The sequence below is a fragment of the Uloborus diversus genome, unplaced genomic scaffold (genome assembly GCF_026930045.1).
Source record: "Uloborus diversus isolate 005 unplaced genomic scaffold, Udiv.v.3.1 scaffold_1145, whole genome shotgun sequence".
NCBI lineage: Eukaryota > Metazoa > Arthropoda > Arachnida > Araneae > Uloboridae > Uloborus > Uloborus diversus.
In genome coordinates, this window is record NW_026557816.1 from 42,888 (window position 1) to 61,807 (window position 18,920).

At 32.9% G+C, this 18,920-nt stretch overlaps 1 protein-coding gene across 1 annotated transcript in view; it reads left to right on the forward strand.

Moving 5' to 3' along the window:
• LOC129232324 (ataxin-2 homolog) overlaps positions 1 to 18,569 on the forward strand; it is a gene marked incomplete at its 3' end in the record, with an annotated part of 41,007 nt that extends 22,438 nt beyond the window's left edge. Inside the window, exons 3-5 of the mRNA XM_054866480.1 lie at positions 16,798 to 16,851; positions 16,944 to 17,015; positions 18,377 to 18,569. Of these exons, the coding sequence (XP_054722455.1) occupies positions 16,798 to 16,851; positions 16,944 to 17,015; positions 18,377 to 18,569 (319 nt within the window). The remainder of the gene's footprint in view (positions 1 to 16,797; positions 16,852 to 16,943; positions 17,016 to 18,376) is intronic.
• Positions 18,570 to 18,920: the final 351 nt, after the last annotated feature.

Here is an 18,920-nt window from a genome sequence, read left to right on the forward strand (position 1 = left end):
AAGTTACAAGCGTTTTTAAATCAATTTCGAAATATGTCATTTTGCTTCAGGTTGTCAACCATTTTATTTTCGCGTTTCCATGGTTACGCTTTTGGAGAAAACAGTGTTTATTTTGCATCTAACTTTTGATTTGTTTTTATCCGAGTGAAATGTACGACATTTTCTTCTTTTTTTCTGACGATGATTTTTGAATGTTCCGGTGATATTTTGATAATTGGGAATCTGGCAATTTTTCTTCCTTGGCGTCAATTTTTGGCTCCAGTGCCTGCACGAGAGGTATTTTTCATTGCAAATCTAACCAAAGAGAACCGAAACATCTATTCACATAGGGTTACTATAAATCAGCAGGGTTACCAAAATAAAATTATATATGCCAAAAATGAGACAACTGCGCCAGATTCCCAATTATCGAAATATCCCCAATCTTCCACGGGGTGTTTTTTTTTTTTTTTGTTGGATGGCTGGATTATGATAGCGTGATTGCTGGGCAAGTTTGGCGATAAACAATAGAGCTGCGGAATTATTTTTACATTTGAGATATTATTTGATGTCTTTTGTTTGTTTGTTTGGCGTAATATTTTAAATTGCAGTAAAAATCGCTTCATTCGCTAAGTAGAGTTTTAAAGCAACTGTAAATCTAATTTAATGATTTGACGAAAAGTTTTAAATTCCAAAGAAACTTTAATAGTTTTTTTTTTTTTTTGAAAAGGTGTGTACGCATTTTATACAAAGAAAAATGGTCATTTCACATCAGAGGGGGAGGGGGCGTCAATTTTTTTTATTCAATGGACTTCCATTAAATTTTTAGCAAGGCATCGCTGTACAGGCAATGCTAGTGACAGTATAAAGAGGACTGACAGTATGAAGTCTGACAGTATGAAGTCCTCTTCCCGCATTAAAAAAATGAGAATATCAAGGCACTGTTACACCCCTCAGAAAAAAAAATGAAATTACAAAAAAAAAGGGGGGAGGAAGCTAATCTTGGTTGTTTGGGCTCCCTCCAAAATAAAAACATATCTACGCCACTGGGAGGGGGGGGGGGGTTGAGCCCCCACTTGTCCCCCTATATGGGTGTCCATGTGAAAGATAGAATAGCATGTTTTGAGAAAAAAGACAGACTATAAATTACTTTTAAATAAAAAAAACCCACCTTCAAAAAATACCCAGGAACTAAAAAGCAAAAAATAACTGATTACACTTACATTCTATTTCCACCCAAACATAGAAATGAAATTTATTTTACAATTCCAGTACAAAAATCAACTAAACTAAACACCGAATTATAAAATAAACACTGATTTAAATTATTATATGATGAATTGTTTTAAATACCTAACTAATTATATACGATCTCTTAATTTTTAATAACCTTTTGAAGTCGGGGCCTCCTATAAACAACAATATAACGTAACTGGCAACCCACCGAATCCTGAATTATGCAATAATTTAACTAGACGCGAAATTAGTCTTTAAAATTAAACCTACTCAGTTACGTTAGGTAGTAGTTTATAGAAGGCCCCGACTTCAAAAGTTTATTAAAAATTAAGAGATCATATATAATTAGTTAGGTATTTAAAATAATTTTTTTCCTTTTTAGTTCCTGGGTATTTTTTGGAGGCGTTTTTTTTTTAATTTAAAAGTAATTTATTTTTTGGTTTTTAGTGGTGTAAATAACATGGCGAGCGTCTCGGAGACTTCCAACGACTGTGAAGAAAGGCTTTTTCAAATGCGTAACTATGTACAAAAAAAATGTCTTCATCATCATATGTTCAACTTTGTCAAAGTTTGCTTTCCAAAAGCAAATGCAAAAGTCACTAAAAAAAAACGAAATCGCTTTAAGTTTAAATTTGTAAAATTGTAAATTTTAGAATTGTAATATTGTAAACTGTAATTTATGTTTCGCAATTAGTGTCATGTAACTCGTGATAAAAGTAGCATGTTTCTTCACATGGCCCCACTATAGATGAAGATTAAAAATTCCACTAAAATGAATTTTACGTTTGCTTCAGAGAATCTTTAATTCAAAATTTTCATTATCATTACTCTTAATAATTTATATTTTTAGTGCTTTCTTTAACTATAGGTAAAGAAAGTATAAACTTTTGTTTTATGGCCTTTGTTTATCAATGGGTTTTATATTTAATCGTTTGTGAGGGAAAGTGCATGAAATTTATTGTTTTACCCTTAACTTTTCCCTAAAGAACAAATAGGGTAAAACAAAGATTTGGAACCTAAGTTATACCACCCCTAAACAAAACCATTACTAAACAAAAAAAAAAGCATAAAAAACCGGTTCACTAAGTGAGACGATATACAAAGTTAATAAAGTACAAATCGATTTAAATGTGAGTATGATATTTGAAGAGTTCCCTCAATTTCATCAAACCTGAACTTGATTAACATTAGACTGCGGAGGAATTGTGCTGTTTTAAACAAAAAAAGACTTTTCCCTATCGGTACAGGCAGGGGAGTGCACAGAAATTTTGGAGCCCAACACAAATGACTTTTCCGGGCCCCTCTCCATATTGTTTACCTCTATATTTCACCGTTAGTTACAAAAATATTGGGCCTTCTCCAGGCTCGGACTCGGGCCAACAGGTGTCCCTCCCTCCTCCCTGTGCACACCCCTGGGTATAGGTGTCTTCGAGTATTTATGGAACATTGTACAAAGCAAAAACAAATCCGACGAGTTCAGAACCTCCTCTTTTTTTTGAAGCATGGTAGTTAATATAACCCTAATTTCAAATTGAACTGGCGGCATCGTGAAATAGTAAATCTAGAATATTGGTCAAACTTCAGAAATCATACACAGTCATAATGTATATTATCTTAATATATAAAAATCTTCTGTGCGGACGTTTGTCACCATAAGGCTTTTAAACGGCTGGACCGATTTTGATCAAATTTTTTGTGTGTAATTAAGTTGTGGGGAAGCATGGTTTCGAAGCCCGATGGATGGAATCGGAAACGTTTGTGTTAATTAATTTAAACATTGGATGGTTATATCTCCCAAATGGTTAATATTTATTTTAACCTATTGTTGAGCGAGAATGGAAAATTGAAATAAATATTTAACCCATTGCCAAAGGACAATAAGAAAGCTAGCTGTGCTTTTTGAATTTAAATTTTCTACTGTTATATGTCAATTGAGATTACATAAAACGTAGAGAGAGAGAGAGAGAGTGAGTGAAGCCTTCGTTTCTTGAAAGTTACGATTTTAGATCCCGTCATATATTTTAAAGTAGAGTACTGGAAGGTTCACGCAAAACGTGTGTTCTGTCGTCGTAGTTGAACCATGTGACCGGATCAGTGCTTTAGGTTTTCCTAACCAAAAGATCAGAAAGTACCGTACCTAGCAAAATTTGTTTCTCGGCTCAAATCCATCTGAGTTTTGGCACCAATGTCAAGAATACTTTAAGGATTATCAAACTAATCAGTACATTATTAAAGGAAAAGATGATGGACTTTAAAGACGAATCAAGTTTTATTTTCGTCCAGATAAATTACAACAGGGTAGTTCTGTACACAAAAGATCAGTGCAGTGGAAGATCTTTATCTTTGTGGAAAGAACAAATTAGGCAATATATGAAGTTTTAAAAGTTTTCGTTCAAAAGATCGGATCACTAATCTGTTGGAGTTGGCTTCACTTACTGATCGGCTGGATAGGGTCGCTAGATTACAGTAACGTGGTGGCTTGGCGGCTTTGGCAGTAAACAATAGAGTTGCGTGATCATTTGTTTACATTTTAAAACTACTGTTAATGTAATTTATTGTATTTTTTGTTTATTTGGCGAAATATTTCAAATTTCAAAGATATTTTTTTTGTTTTTAAAGAGTTTTTAGTCATTTTAGTAGAAGAATGTGTTTTTTTTTTTACATCAGGAGGGTAGGGGGAGGGGAGGAGTAATTTTCGCTTATTCAGAAAACTGTTTTTACCTTTATCTTTTTTTTAAACGATATCCATTCGGTTGTTTTATTCTTTTTCATATGGGGGATGTTGCAGCGGAATTTCCCGTTTGTTCTAAATGGGTAGTTCGTTTTTTACACTTAATATCCCAGGACGCTTTTTATTTTTTGAGTATGGTTGAAGGAACAAACCATCAAGTATGGGAGAAAAGATAGTTAATAAAACAACTGCTCAGTTGGCATTAGATAAATCAAGTTGTAATAAATATACTGATTCTGACACCAAGCAGGTTAAAACATTTTCTTTTTACTTTTTTTTTTCAACAGAACGGTTCAAACACTTGATAGTTTATTGAAATTTTATAACTTTTCAATTTACAAATGTTGAACAGAACGTCTGTCGGGTCCTCTAGTGTTATTTATGTATAATATCGCAATAAATATTCATCAAAAGTGTATTATTTTTCTCCACTTTTGGAAAACTTCATTAAATCCTAAACATTTCACAAACACAATCGTGTAACTACAAGCTTCCAGTATTCAAACACTTTATATTAAAAAAGGAAAAATGCTCAACTATTTACATTTCATTAATAAGAATAAAAATTTAGTGTAGTTATAAGCAAAAAGTGCATAATGTGTGCAGAAAAATATTCTCAGATGTTGTCGTTGAAATTGGTATTTTGCTGTCATATTTGCTTCCCAAGCAAATTATTTCAAACAGTCCTATCTTGTTGGACGCTGGTTTAAAAAGCAAGTCCATAACAAATCCCAACTCAACTAGCTGGATGCTACTAAGTGATATTTCGTTGCAAAGCAAATGCTGTAATAACTTTCTTGAAATATTTAGATCGTGTGAAAACTCGCGTTTATAGATTGACGATTTGAAGTAAATACCCTTTTTTATGGAGAGACAGATAACCATCGTGTAGATGAGCGAGTTGAAAGATCATTTGATTAAAATCGCTCAAGTTCAACGTTCACGTCAAAAAACGGGGAAAGGAGGAAATTGGAGGAAAGTTTAATCAGTCCCATATAAAAGTGTCCGCTCCGAGGCATTGTGCACTTACTTAATCTATATGTATAAAAATGGAGTTTGGTAAATTTGTTCCCTAAGATCTCAGTAACTACCCTGCAGATTTGTCTGAAACTTTCACCGTTTGTTCTTTTTGGTACTGGGGAGGTTTGTAGACCAGTTCGAAAAAAATCCGATTGTTAGTTCTTTTTCTATTCTAATGTGTCCAAATTTTCACATAAATGCCCCAATATGACGGTTTAAAAATATGTGCATATATTAAAATTATGTGTCCATCGAAAACGCTTATTTTTCTGCTGAAGATGGAATCTGTTAGAAAGTTCTAAGTTGTATGAAAAACGAGATACGAGCTTTTTTGTCTCATGTTCGAAGGCTCTCCTCAATACAATTCATTATTTAGTGTATCATCTCAACTCCCAGTTCATAGCTAGAATTGTTAAAAATTTTTGTGTTTCGTCTGACTGTTTGAGGCTTTTCTCAAGTCAAATCTTAAAGTAACGTTTTTTCCCCAAGATTGGCTAATAACTAGATTTGGGTGATTATTTTCCATTTAAAAGGAACTTTAGTGTAATTAATGGGTGTTTTTATTATTTGTGCTGATTTGACACTTAATCATTATCCAATCTAACAGCAGAAACCTCGCCAAAATGTATGCTGAAAGATTTCAGTAACGGATGCATTTGTCAGTTTTTTCAACTGTCGTGGTTTTTGAAGCCAAAGACTACGTAATAATGTTTGTCAGCTTTCACCATGTAAACAAAATATCGCCAAAGAATCTTTAAAAACTTTTTTTTATTGTAAAATAATCCAGCAACTAAATTAGGCAAATCCATAAACAGCACAAAATCTTCCATTAATGTGACATTGTGCACAAATTCAAACCATCGCCAAATTTTACTACTTATTTTGGAAACATTTCAGATGAAATTGTTTAACGCCATTTTATGGTGACCAAAAGTATCTCAGCATCCGGCGACAATATCTCTTTAACAAAAATTAGTAACATACCATTTTACAAAGTAAGGAGGGGAGCATTATCCAAGGTATCCCAAAACGATTCCCGCAAATTCGGTAACATTTTAAATCACACCAAGAACCCACAATAATTGAAATTTTCTAAAATATCTAAAGCAAGTAGAAGGGGATTATGGGCGCGTGGTTTTTTAAAACAGTTCTTACTTCAATAGACATACAAAGAAGGTAAGACTCCATGTAAAAAAAAAAAAAATATGTATTAACTGATAAATCTTTTTAAACCTGTGAAGTTTTATTTCATATTTCGGAAATTCTTCAAATTTGTATATGCTTAAATTTCGTGTTTTCGTTTCTAAATGAGTACTATTTTGCTCTTTTTACTTACTGATGTTTTAATTTTATGAGTAAGGAAGAAGCTAGATTTTAAATCACGTCAAAAAGGTGTGTTTTCAATTCTTTCACTTAAAACAGAAAACAAATGCAAGTAACGATTGTTTCTCATAATTTTTGCTAAACCAGGCAACGCCAGGTATTTTTGCTAGTTAAAGAATATAAATTAAATCTTAGGGGAGGGGTGTTCTGTATTCAATTCCCCCTCAATTGAACACTAAATATATTTAAAAATTGGAATATTAAATAAAGAACTTTATATTTTAGTGCCTTAATAAAGTTATTTATTAGTAAATAAAATATTAAGGTAATTGATTCAACTATTAAAGTAGCAAAATATATTTAGTTTACTGCTTTGCTATGCAGTAATAAATACATTAGTAACACCTATAATAAAAAATTACCATGCAGCGCAGCGTTGAGAAAATTAATCATCCATGTGCCGCGAGAATTTAATATCGTTCAAGAGAAAGCTAAAAGCTTAGGTGTGAAAATACACCGATCACAGCAACACCACATGACCATGACGTATGAAATTTAAAGTTTCTTGGATTTCTCCGGGACCCCTTATCAGATCCAGACCAAATTACAATGGGACCATCTGGAAAATATACCCTTCCAAACAAAAAAATTTTTTTTTTCAAATCGGTCCAGTAGTATTGGAATAATTCGAAAACACACAATACAATATTTGATGCAATACAAAATCATAACCTCCTTTTTTGAAGTCTGTTAAAAACAATGCAGATGAATTGAAATAAGAACTATATCTCATACTTTTATTAAAGAATGTTCTATTCTTGTTTGGTTTTTCGTGTAGGTTCATTTTTGTGATTGATTTTTGATGAATGTTAGAACTAATTTGGAACAATAACATTATTTTTTTCCTTTTGAGTTATTTTAACTTTATTCTCTCAGTATGCAGGGCTCGCAAATGGTCCGCTTTTCCCGCCAAAGTCCGTTTTTTATGGTAAAGTCCGCTTTAGACCGCTTTTTAACATTTTGGTCCGATTAGTCCGCTTTTATATTGTTTTTACTTAAAGATCAGATTTTAAAAGTTTTTCATTTCGTTAAAAGTTACTGTACACCCAAACATGCAGCCGCAGCGCGTGTTAAACAAGGTTCGTACGCCCATAAAAACCTTGAAAAGTTCTTGTGTGTGTGTGTGGGTGGGGGGGGGGGGGGAGACGTTACTTTCAAGTGCTTGAAAAAGTATAAAAAGATTATTTATTGCTTGAGTTCTTTCAAAAATCATTGGATTGTGCTTGTAATTCTTTTAAAAATATTTCATTAGTGCAGTTTTCTGAACATATATATTCGATATGATCTATCGCGTGTTTAAGGTTTCAATCCTTTTGCATCTTGTTAACATTTTGATGATTTTACAATCCAAAGTGGTTTTGACACGTGCTTACCTTAGCTTAGCTTATTTTTTGTTTAATTTCAATAATTAACGAAGGAATTATTTTGGGAACCATGGCAACATTGAACTTACTCGGACTTCGCGGAAAAATGCTTCTCGCGTTTGAAATTTCAATCCTTTTGCATCTTGTAAATATTTTGATGCTTTCCACAATTGGAAGTTATTTTGACATATGCTACTATAAATTAGCTTATTTTTCATTTAATTTCAATAATTAACGAAGGAATTATTTTGGAAGCCATGGCAACATTGAACTTACTCGAACTTGACGGAAAAATGCTTCTCGCGTTTGAAATTTCAATCCTTTTGCACCTTGTAAATATTTTGATGTTTTCCATAATTGGAAGTTATTTTGACATTTGCTACCTTAGTTTAGCTTATTTTTCGTTTAATTTCAATAATTAACGAAGGAAATATTTTTAAAACCATAACAACTTTGAGCTTATTCGGACTTCGCGGAAAATTGCTTCTCGCAGTTGAAGTTTCAATCCTTTTGCATCTTGTAAACATTTTGATGTTTTTGACAATTGGAAGTTATTTTGACATGTGCTACTTCAGATTAGCATATTTTTCATTTAATTTCAATAATTAACGAAGGAATTATTTTGGAAACCATGGTAACATTGAACTTACTCGGACTTCGCGGAAAATTGCTTTTGGTGTTTGAAATTTCAATCTTTTTAAATCATGTAAATATGAAAATATTTTGCCCAATCAAATGTTATTTTCTCATATGCCACCTTAGATTAGCATGTTTTATATTTAATTTAGTAGAAAATAAAACAATTTATTCCATGGGAAACATGGCAACATTGAACTTGGTTAGTGAAAATTACAGGGTTCGTACCGGTCATGGAAATCCTGGAAAGTCATGGAAAAAAAATAAGCGAATTTCAGACCTGGAAAAGTCATGGAAAATTGAAATTTTCATTGAAAGTCATGGAAATTTATTTCAAGTCATGGAAAAATGCCCTGGACAAAGAGAAAGTAACAGTAACTAAAGGAGCATTAGAAATCTTGAGTGATTTAACAGTATAGCACATAAAAGCTATTAAAAGCGGAAAATTGAACAATCCCAAAATCAAATCTGTATTTTTAAATCTCATTGCATCCACTTCTGTCGCAGCCGCTTGCCCTTTTTTTGTGATGTGATTTTACTGCTTGGACATCACTTATTTTGAATTTACTGTTATTTTCGAAACTTCTTATGTTTCATATTCTGTAGTAGCGAAATTTCACGTTCTTAATTTTGCCACGCCCACTCAAAAAAAAAAAAAAAGCAATTCAATTGCATCCAAGTTCGATTTCATCACTCGTAAGAACTTTGTCATTAAACTTATCAGAGTTTATCTTAATTTGTTGAAGGTTTTAGAAAATAAAAATCTTTAGTCAGGCAATAGAATACAGAAAAAGAGAAATTCTAATACTTTAAAACAGTAGTGCCCAACATATGGCTCGCAAAACTTATCCATGTGACTCACTGCTACGTTCAATGTCAAGAGTCAAACATGTTCTAAAATTTCTTCACCTATTAATTTATATGCATTTTAAAAAGTGCAAATAACTAAACAAAACAAGTATACTTTTGAATCAGAAAATTGATTCATTACTAAATGGTTTTTTCAAAAAAGATCTGATTTAGAAACATAAAAAACTAAACAATGTGGCTTTACTTTAAAGAATCAAAATACTGTCAAGTAACGTGGATGATTAAATGCACTGTTGACACTAAAAGGCAACTTTTGAAGCAAATTTATTGAAACTTAGTGATGACTCGTTCAACCTTTGTCCCATTCAATATCATTCTGTCTATTTATAAATAAAATATCAGACATTTAAGCATCATCATATTTGTTTCACTGCATTTTTACTTTACTTAAATTTATATGATGAAGACAATTAAGAATAGTTTAGTTTTTTAAGTGTGCACTTATTATTTTTCCCATTACGAGTAAGTGCTTCAATGCGGCTGTGGCATTCATGTAGACGTTTTGCTAATGCTCATTTCCAAAAATTATCAAGTTTTGAGATTAAATAGTGCTATTCTCTTCGAGTAACGAGGTCATGAAAATTTTCATTGAAGTCATGAAAAAGTCATGGAATTTTTCCATCCAAATAGAGTATGAACCCTGAAATTAGCTTCTCTGAGCTTTCAATTGTTTTGAATCTTATATTTTTATATTTATGGCAATTAGAAGTTATTTTGACATGCTACGTCAGATTAACTCGATTTAATTTTTATTTAAATGACTACAAAATTAATAATTTTTGTGTTGTTTAATTCAATTTTATTTAGTTTTCCAAACTGAATTTTGATTATTATTAGCCTGTTTTCGGTTATTACTGTTTTTTTTTTGTGTGTGTGTGTGGGGGGGGGGGGGGATATTAAATTTAAACAATTGAGCACATAAGATTTTAAAGTAGCGTTTGTATATGAAACAAAGTTGAATTATGTAATTTTATGAAGTTGAATTCAGGGGCGGATCTATAGGGGGGCCATGGCCCCTCCCAAAACCTTGTGATTGTAGGATTTTTTTTAAGAAAAAAGAAAGAAGGAAAATATGAGAAGGTGACAAAATTTAACACGTGTTTTACTTTATAAGAAATTTAGGTCTTAATTGGGAGAGAAATTATGTCCCCCTCCTCGAAAACCGCAGTATTATTTCCAAACTTTTGCTCCAGTGTTTACATCACTTCTTGATTCTAACTACAGACTCTTGGACCATCTCTAAATGCTGCTGTCCTCAGAGTACATTTTTTCTCAAGAGATAAAAGATAACCTAAATTTGCACTTTTATGGCTTTAATTTCAAAGCATTTCTGGAAGAAAGCCCTCTTTCCCCATATTCGTCCACGAATGCCATGAAAAGTAACCAAAAATTGCATTTTCGAACTTCAATTTGCAAAAGTTTTCACGGAGATTAGTTATCAACCTTGTTCCTGAACTACAAATCAGTATTATGGTTAATTAACAAATTATCTTCACGGATTTAGCCCAGCAGGCAGCTGATTTTCCTTTTGGTGCTTCCTTGGGTTTAAATGAATGGTCCTCCCAAGGTCCTCTTTTTAATCCTAACTGGTCCTCTTTAGTCCTCTTTTTGATTGAAAATGGTCCTCTTTTACCCTTTTCTAAAGCTAAAATGTGTTGGGAGCCCTGAGTATGTTAAATATGATCTTAAATTTTCATCCACTGAACAATCTAGAAATTTCATCCTGAATTGAATGGTGCTCACTCTTTTCAGATAGTTGGGTTTCACTGTAAGTAATGAATCTCTATTTTATGTATAAAAAATGACTTGTCTTAGTTGAACTTGAATATTTGTTTTCCGCGTTTTTCAACAAATACTACTATTGCTTTATGGAAAAGTGTTGATTATCTTTTTTCAGAAGAATGTTCCGTTTTTGTTTGGTTTTTACAAGTTGGTTAATTTTCACGATTGCGATTCTTGTTAATTGTTAGTAGGGTTTCCCCCCATCACAATCCCTAATCTCGCTGGATCCCGCATGATTTTTTGCCCGATTAAAAGCTAATTCCCGCGGGATTTCCAATCCCACCATTTTTTTTTTCATGTAAACGTTTTCCCAATGTGATAATGCATATCATATTTTTTACCCATTTATTCTTTTCCCATTTTTCTGTCATTTTAAGTGTTTTTTCCCCCCATTTCATTGGTTTTTTATTTTCTTGTGCATTCCACGTTTTCCCTGCGTTCCCCTTTAAATTTCGCGCACTTTATGATATTAACTATGTGATTTATTCATTTTTCCAATTGAATAGCTTTTTGTCCATTTTTTCTGTCGTGGATCCGATTTTTTCATCTTTTTGTCCGCCATTAAAATGGTGGTAGCGTCCTTTTCCTTCGTTGTTTGGGCGTCAAAAGCGCTCATTGGTTCCCGCGCATCGCTGCGTACCCGGATCCGATCGCTCATTCGCCGATTCATTTTTTCCACTCCACTTCACTCCGCTTGCAGCTCCCAGTCCGCTCGGTTGTGCTTTTTGCAGCTCTCCATTTTCTTCAATGATGGCAATGCTGAAGCATCATTGCTCGGCATCCTTGGACGCCGTGGCTTTCCACCGTATGTATAAGACCTCAAAATGAGGTGAAACCACTTTTATTTTTATTGCTATTTTTATAGCAACTTAATTATTTAATCAAGAACGTTAAATTTCGTGGCAGAGGATGATAGCATACAAAGAGAATCGACTGTGTGTAAAATGACTTCGGAGAGTGGTACGCAAAATGTGCTGGAATCGAGCCCTTCATTACTGACCATATTTTGATACTCAACCTAGCTGTGAGTGGTGATGCGTAAGCTGCATTTACCCCAGTCAAATTTTAATGTATGATGATTTCAACACCGCCACCAATGCAGTTGGGGAGAATTTCTAATCTAATAATATCTCCCCAATATTTCCTTTGATACTAGCATAGTGAGTTCTGAAATAAGATTAACAAACTATTTCTAACTTTCATGATGTTTATTTAAACAATGTAAATAGTTAAAACACGCTTAAATGATAAAAATAAATACTAAGAACCAGGGATGATTGTGTTCCGGTATTTTCATCTTGATTTCCGGTATCTTCATCTTCGAAAATACCGGATCTCCCATATTTTCAGAAAAACTCACTTTTGTAAAATTTTGGTTGATGTTTAATGAAACGGCGAAAGTCCAAATTGAAGACGTTTCGTTTGGTATAAAGCGTAAGCTACCGTTATCTTTTGCAAGCTCTATGGTAATTATCGAAGAACAGTTGGCGTGGGAGACGGAATCAAGGCTAGACAAGATGAGGAAGGAGGGTAACTTGATATTTTCTCCCTTAATATTTTCAAGATGACTAATAGCGTTTCTCTGTTGCATATCTTAATATGCAGATGATGTAATTAGGGGTGCCCATTCCCCCCGACTGCGATGGCACCCCTCAATTTTACCAAGCCCCCTTTTCCCTCAAGAATTGCCACCCACTAATAAAAAGACATAAATTCTTCTAAATTAATTTCTCCAAAAGTTTCTGTGGTATAATCTGCCTCATAATCACTCCCCCCCCCCCCCGACACAAACACATGAAAATCCTTGCTATAGCTATTCACCAAGATGGTCTATGTCTTTTCTCGGTTGCAGATGCTTATGTAATAGTCTTTGCAGCCCCCCCCCCCCATAAAATGTTGAAATTTCACGACCTATATGTATCGAAAATATTGATATTTGGAGAGCGATCTATCGTGGTATTAAAATTCGCATATCGCCTAGCTCTATTGCACAGTGATCATAATGCATGCTGTCCCTTTTTGCCCCAAACTTATTTAATTATGAAATCTTTATGCACTTTTAGTAAATGAATGTAATTAATGGTTAAGGATATAGATACAGTGGAGGGAAATAAAACATTCTTTGAAAAATTTTAAGAAATGAGAAAAATTAAAAGAATTTCATTCCTTCCATGCACATGGACGTATTAAGTCCAATTAAAATTTAGTTTTAGCCCCAACAAATAATTATGCATATAAATAATGTGTGCATACACGTAATGTGTATATATATGCCCTTCAAAACACTTTTTCTTCTTGGGAAAAAAAGCTCAGGTATTTTTTTATGGAGTCACAATTACCCCTGCTAAGAACATAATCTCTCCACATGCTACTCTTGCACGAGATAACTAATACTACAATGCAAACTGCATGACTATCGACTAAAAACTTCGACGAAGAAACCCATTTGGAAATAAGCTAACTCCAGCTCATCATTTTCAATGAAGGGCGAGCGGCACGAACGAGCAAGTTCGAATACCGATCTAGCGACCGCCTACAACGACGAGAGATGATCAAAGAGAAAGAACATAAGCCGCGAGCAGTTTAAATATCCCCCGGGTCATTAGCATATCCGAGTCACGTGAACGGACACTCGTCACTGCTATCATTAAGCACACGTGCCATCAGATTCCTTCTAGAAGCTTCCGTGATGTCATCCACTACGGAGTTCCCGCCAAAGGTGGACGAAAGTGAAACAAACATTCAGTCGATTCGACCAATGTGAATGAGTGCTGATAAGAATCTTTTACCCCAGTCATGCAGAATGATTGGTAATACGTTATAAGTAAGGAAAAACATTCTTTTACTGTTGGTGTTGTGAGGTGATGAGATAGGATTATTTACTGTTCTTATTAACAGGCATTTATGCCTAACAGATTACCAACTGATGCGCCATTTTTTTGCGTGGCATGGCCTGCAACTGACATCGTATGTATCCCATTCATCTGAATACTTCCCACCATCTTGTGTGCCTCTTCAAATCGAACTTCCCGTCCGGCGCCCATTTTATTTGAATGTTTCATAAACCATGCGAATGAACTCCCCGTTTTCCGATTTTTAATGAACTTTGCAAGCTCCAGCTCCACGTTTTTTTTTCTTTTTGAACTTTTAAGTATTTCACCCGCGGATGTGTTTTTTTTTTAAAATTAAGTGTTTGAATTTTTATCGCTAACCTGGTGATCACCATACAAAATTCCTGTCATATCTGGTCTGCTTTGAAATTTACGCTGAAATAAAGTATGTACGGTAGTTGCTATGTTTCATTCCTATCGTCCACATACATTCAACATGGGGTAAGTCTCTTATGAATTTTAATGTTCTTTGGGCATTCAAGGCAGTCGTTGATCTGAGGTTATGTGCGGCTGCGATGCTTCCACTTCCACAGCCTAGATTGTTATCATTTTGTGTTTCTGATTAAGTCTTCAAAATTGAACGCGACGCACCATGACACCCAACTTTTGCCAATCATAAAATTAATATTTTAACAAGCATCATCTGAAATTTGAATTGCCTTCCTTAGACATCTTTGTGTCTCATATAATGGACGGTAGATTTACCATATTAGAACACAATAAAAATAGTTTTTTCTTTTTTTTTTGAGTTTGAATTGATATTTTCATTCAAAGGTCTCAGTTTTCACAAGTTCAGCAATTGAGAAAAGCATAAAACTTATAAAAATTTTCAAAAACCATTACTAAAATTTAAAATCCCGAATATTATGCTTTTAAAAAATTTAAAAAGTGTATTACAGATTACCAAACCCTCAAGAGTAGACAGAATACAATGCTGTATCACTTCTGTAAGTTTAAGAAATGCACTCAAAACCTTTAACTTACATAAAGTGCCCAATATTTTTCTCCGAAGAAGAAAGCAATGAAAAGCCTAACATTATTTATACATTTGGCACAACTTTAAACGAGGCGACAGAAACTTGGATGAAACACAGGATGAGATGACTCGCATGACAGTGCAGTTAGTTAAACAGCTCAAGTTTTTAAATGTCTCTTAAAAGTGAGAGGTAAAATACTGAATTTATCCAAAATTTTTTACTGAAATATGAGATTGGACTCTGTGTAACCAACCAGCATTCACCGCTTGCTGTAATGAATCAAATGCACTGATACAATGACCAACATTAATAAAGGAACAAGGGTATTCTCAATGCAAATTAAATTGGATGCAGCCAGAGGTGGTGATTGGGACTGAAAACGGAGGGGGAGGGGTAAAAAAAAAACTACAACCAAAAAAGTCATTTTTAGCGGCAGCAAAAAAAAAAAAAAAAGTAGAAAACTTTGCTGAGGCTGGTTTTGAGAGCATATGAATGGCAATTGATGTAAATCTAAGAGCTTAACTCATGTTTTTCTAAACATTTTAATGAATTATGCATACAAAAACTTTCCCCGAAGAAACAATTAGACGAGAATTAGACTTACATTATTTACTGCAAAATATTTTGGGGTAAATAATGTACCAAATGTTTTTACAAACATTTGGTAATAATTTCATTAAGCAAATTTGGCTTCTTTAAGTAAAACAATTGATTTGCTAATATCTAAACAATGAATACATAAACTAAAAGTTTCTGCTTGTGCTAAATAATGTTTCATACACTGATAATCAATCGTAGTTTTAGTTCCTAAATTGGAAAATAAAATAAATAAATGAACCATAAAAAGAAGAGGGGTGGTTGGCCCCCCCATAATTGGTTTGTCCCCCACAAATCGCCGCCACTAGATACAGCAAAACACATCCAATAGGCATTGTTTTTGTCCATTTGCAGTTCTTAAGCAAAAATCCAGCATAAGAGATCAAAACTCTATTTCAGAAGGTGATGAAATAAATGGGGATCTTTTGCTAAATAAATGTCCACAATTTAATTTCAGTAAAATCAACTGCTGTGGCGCAACAGCAAGTATTTTCATCAAATCCATCATTTTTTGAACAAAAGTTCTTCTCCATTCCATACGAACTTGGTGAAGAGCATTGGAAAATTTTAGGGCACACTTTTGCATACTAAACCATAATTGGGAATTGACTTCGTAATGCGAAAAAATTGATTTATGGGATTGGAAAAAAACTACTTATTCAAGTAACAAAATCAGTCTTTCCTGAGAAGCACAACTTTTTCTATTGCATTAAATTTAAATAATTGAGTTAATCCCGCAGGATCCTGCGGGACTGGCGACTTACAATCCCAAAATTCTGTGGGACTGAATTCGGGGGGGGGGGGGGGGATTGGAAACCCTACTTGTTAGAACTAATTTGGTAATTTGGGACAACAGCATACTTTTTTTAAATATATCTTTTAACTTGATTCTCTCAGTATGTTAAATATGTACGTTCTTGAATTTTCATCCACTGAGCAATCTAGAAATTTCATCCTAAATTAAATGTTGCTCATACTTTTCAGATATATAAATATAGAAATAAGTTATGAATCTATATTTTATGTTTAAAAAAATGGCTTGTCTTAGTTGAACTTAAATACAGTTGAGACTTTCTGTTTAACAACTTTTAAGGGACCACAAAAAAATCGTCCTTAAATAGAATGCATCTAAAACTACAGAGAGCATCTGGGACCGTGAAAAGTCGTCTTTAAATAGGGAAAGTCTTAAAATAGAACGTCATTAAAGAGTGATCCAACTGTATTTGTTTTCAGCATTTTTGAATGAACACTACTTTTGCTTTGCGTAAAAGTGTTGGTTATCTTTTTTTTAAGTTGCATTGGTGTTTTCTAATTACTTTTTTAAATTGTAGTGCGATGGCGTATATGGGAACTCTCGACTTATGCATGCTACAACTTCCTTAGTGGTTTGTATAAGTTATGCTATTAATTTGTTTTTTTTTTTGTCATATCTGAAATTTATTTTAATTGCAATAGTTTTTGTGATAAATCTTTTTAGGGATGTATAGTGCAAGTGCAAGTTCGAAATGGAGCTATATATGAAGGCATTTTACGTACTTTTTCTCATCAGGTAAATTTTACTAATTAATAGTATTTATTATTGGATTTAGTTTTTCTCATAATTGATACATAATTATTTGCATTTGAAAATTTTATGATTAAAAAAAAATATTGCATAGCATTTGTTAGTTTGTTTAAAGCATTAAAAATTATCTTCAATGTTAGGTTAATTTGATTTCTAAAATATTAGTTTCATATCATTAATTCCAGTATATTATTAGGGATGTAAAATTTCTGAAAATTTTGAGGTGGCAGAGAGAAACCAGTTTTTTTTTTCAGGAAAAATTGGAAAAAAATAGAATAATTTATTTTTTTGAAATATAAAATTTATTTTTTTTAGAAAACATTAATGATGAAGCTGTTAAAGATACATACAAAGCATGTTATTTTTTTTCTTTAAAATATAAATTTGCCTAAAAACTTTTACTGTTAAAAAAAAGGCCAATAAATTTTTTTGTTCAGAACACCAAAATTTTCTAAATTAGTTAAATCATTACACCAACCTTAATTTAGAGTAAACTGTTCTTTTTGAGTAAACTAAACTTTTTGTAAATGCTGAAATTGTTTTTTTTGGCATAAATTTGCTCTTTTTTAAAAAATTAAATTGGGAGATTTTAAACCCCCCCCCCCCCAATTTTTTTTTCTTTTAAAATTTGTTACATATGTCTGTGTGTACGTTTATTAACATACATTGAATGAGAATATACTAAAATTTGAACTGAAACATTTTCTACTTGCTGGTATTATTAATGCAGTCAAACCTTGATATCTCGAACCTACTTATCTTGAAACACTTGATGTCATGGGAAAAAATTTCTCCCTGCTTTTTCCCACAAAAACTCCTACGTGTTTTCCATAGTTATCTCAAAATTTTTTGAAACTCTTGATATGTCGAAATTTTTGCAAAGAATCCAGTTTCAATCACCGTTTTTCCTTGCCAATTTTTGTAGTAAAACCAATTTCATAAGACAGTTGCTTGTAGCTTTTCACCTCTTTTCTTTTAAATTTTGAGAAAAGGAGAAAGGGCCGTGATAACCAAGATCCACAGAGGCCCCAATGCAAATGGTTTGCAACAATTAAAACTATACAAAAAATACCATATGGAGTAAAAATAAATGAATAAAATCATCTTTTCTGCTAAAAATTTCAATCAAATACGTGCTCTCATTTAATAGAAATGTGTTTTTACCAGCAAGCATGATGGGGAAACAGTATTCATGTTCATTTTACCTATATTTGAGAATAGTTACTATGTTGTAATAGGTCATATATTTGTGGTTTAAGTTGAAATTATGTTTTGCTTAACCTGTTCATGCTTTTTCTCAATTGTTTACTTCATGCCTTTTTTTAACGTTAAGTTCTTTTTTATAGTTTGACCTTGTGCTTGAAATGACTCACAAAGTAAACATAAACAATCCACCAGCAAAAGATGTTGGAGCTGTTGTAAGCAATCTATTATCATCCTTTCCATTTGAAGATGGCATTTCAGAAAAGCTTATTTTTAGACTTGGTGATATTGTAACGCTAAAAGCTACTAATGTTGACACCGATTTTGCTCTCAAAGGTAGGTTTTGAAATATCTTAAACAGGTTTGCATTATATATTTTATTATATTTGAGTAAGGGATAAAGTGACTTGTCGACTGCCTGTTAGATATACAGCTCAAAATATGATAAATGATTTTGGGTGTAATATAGCAAACTATTTGTAAATCTAGATATACAGAAAATAAAATGGGCACAGACAGGAACTACACTGCTGGAAAAAATTCTGAACTGAATTTTTTAAAATCTTGTGTTTTAATCATTCGTTAACTCAATTTACTTAAACTTTGTTACACTCAAGATGAGTGTTAGAAAACTCCTATATTCAGAATAGCATACAAATCAAACTAATTTAATTTTTAATATGTTTA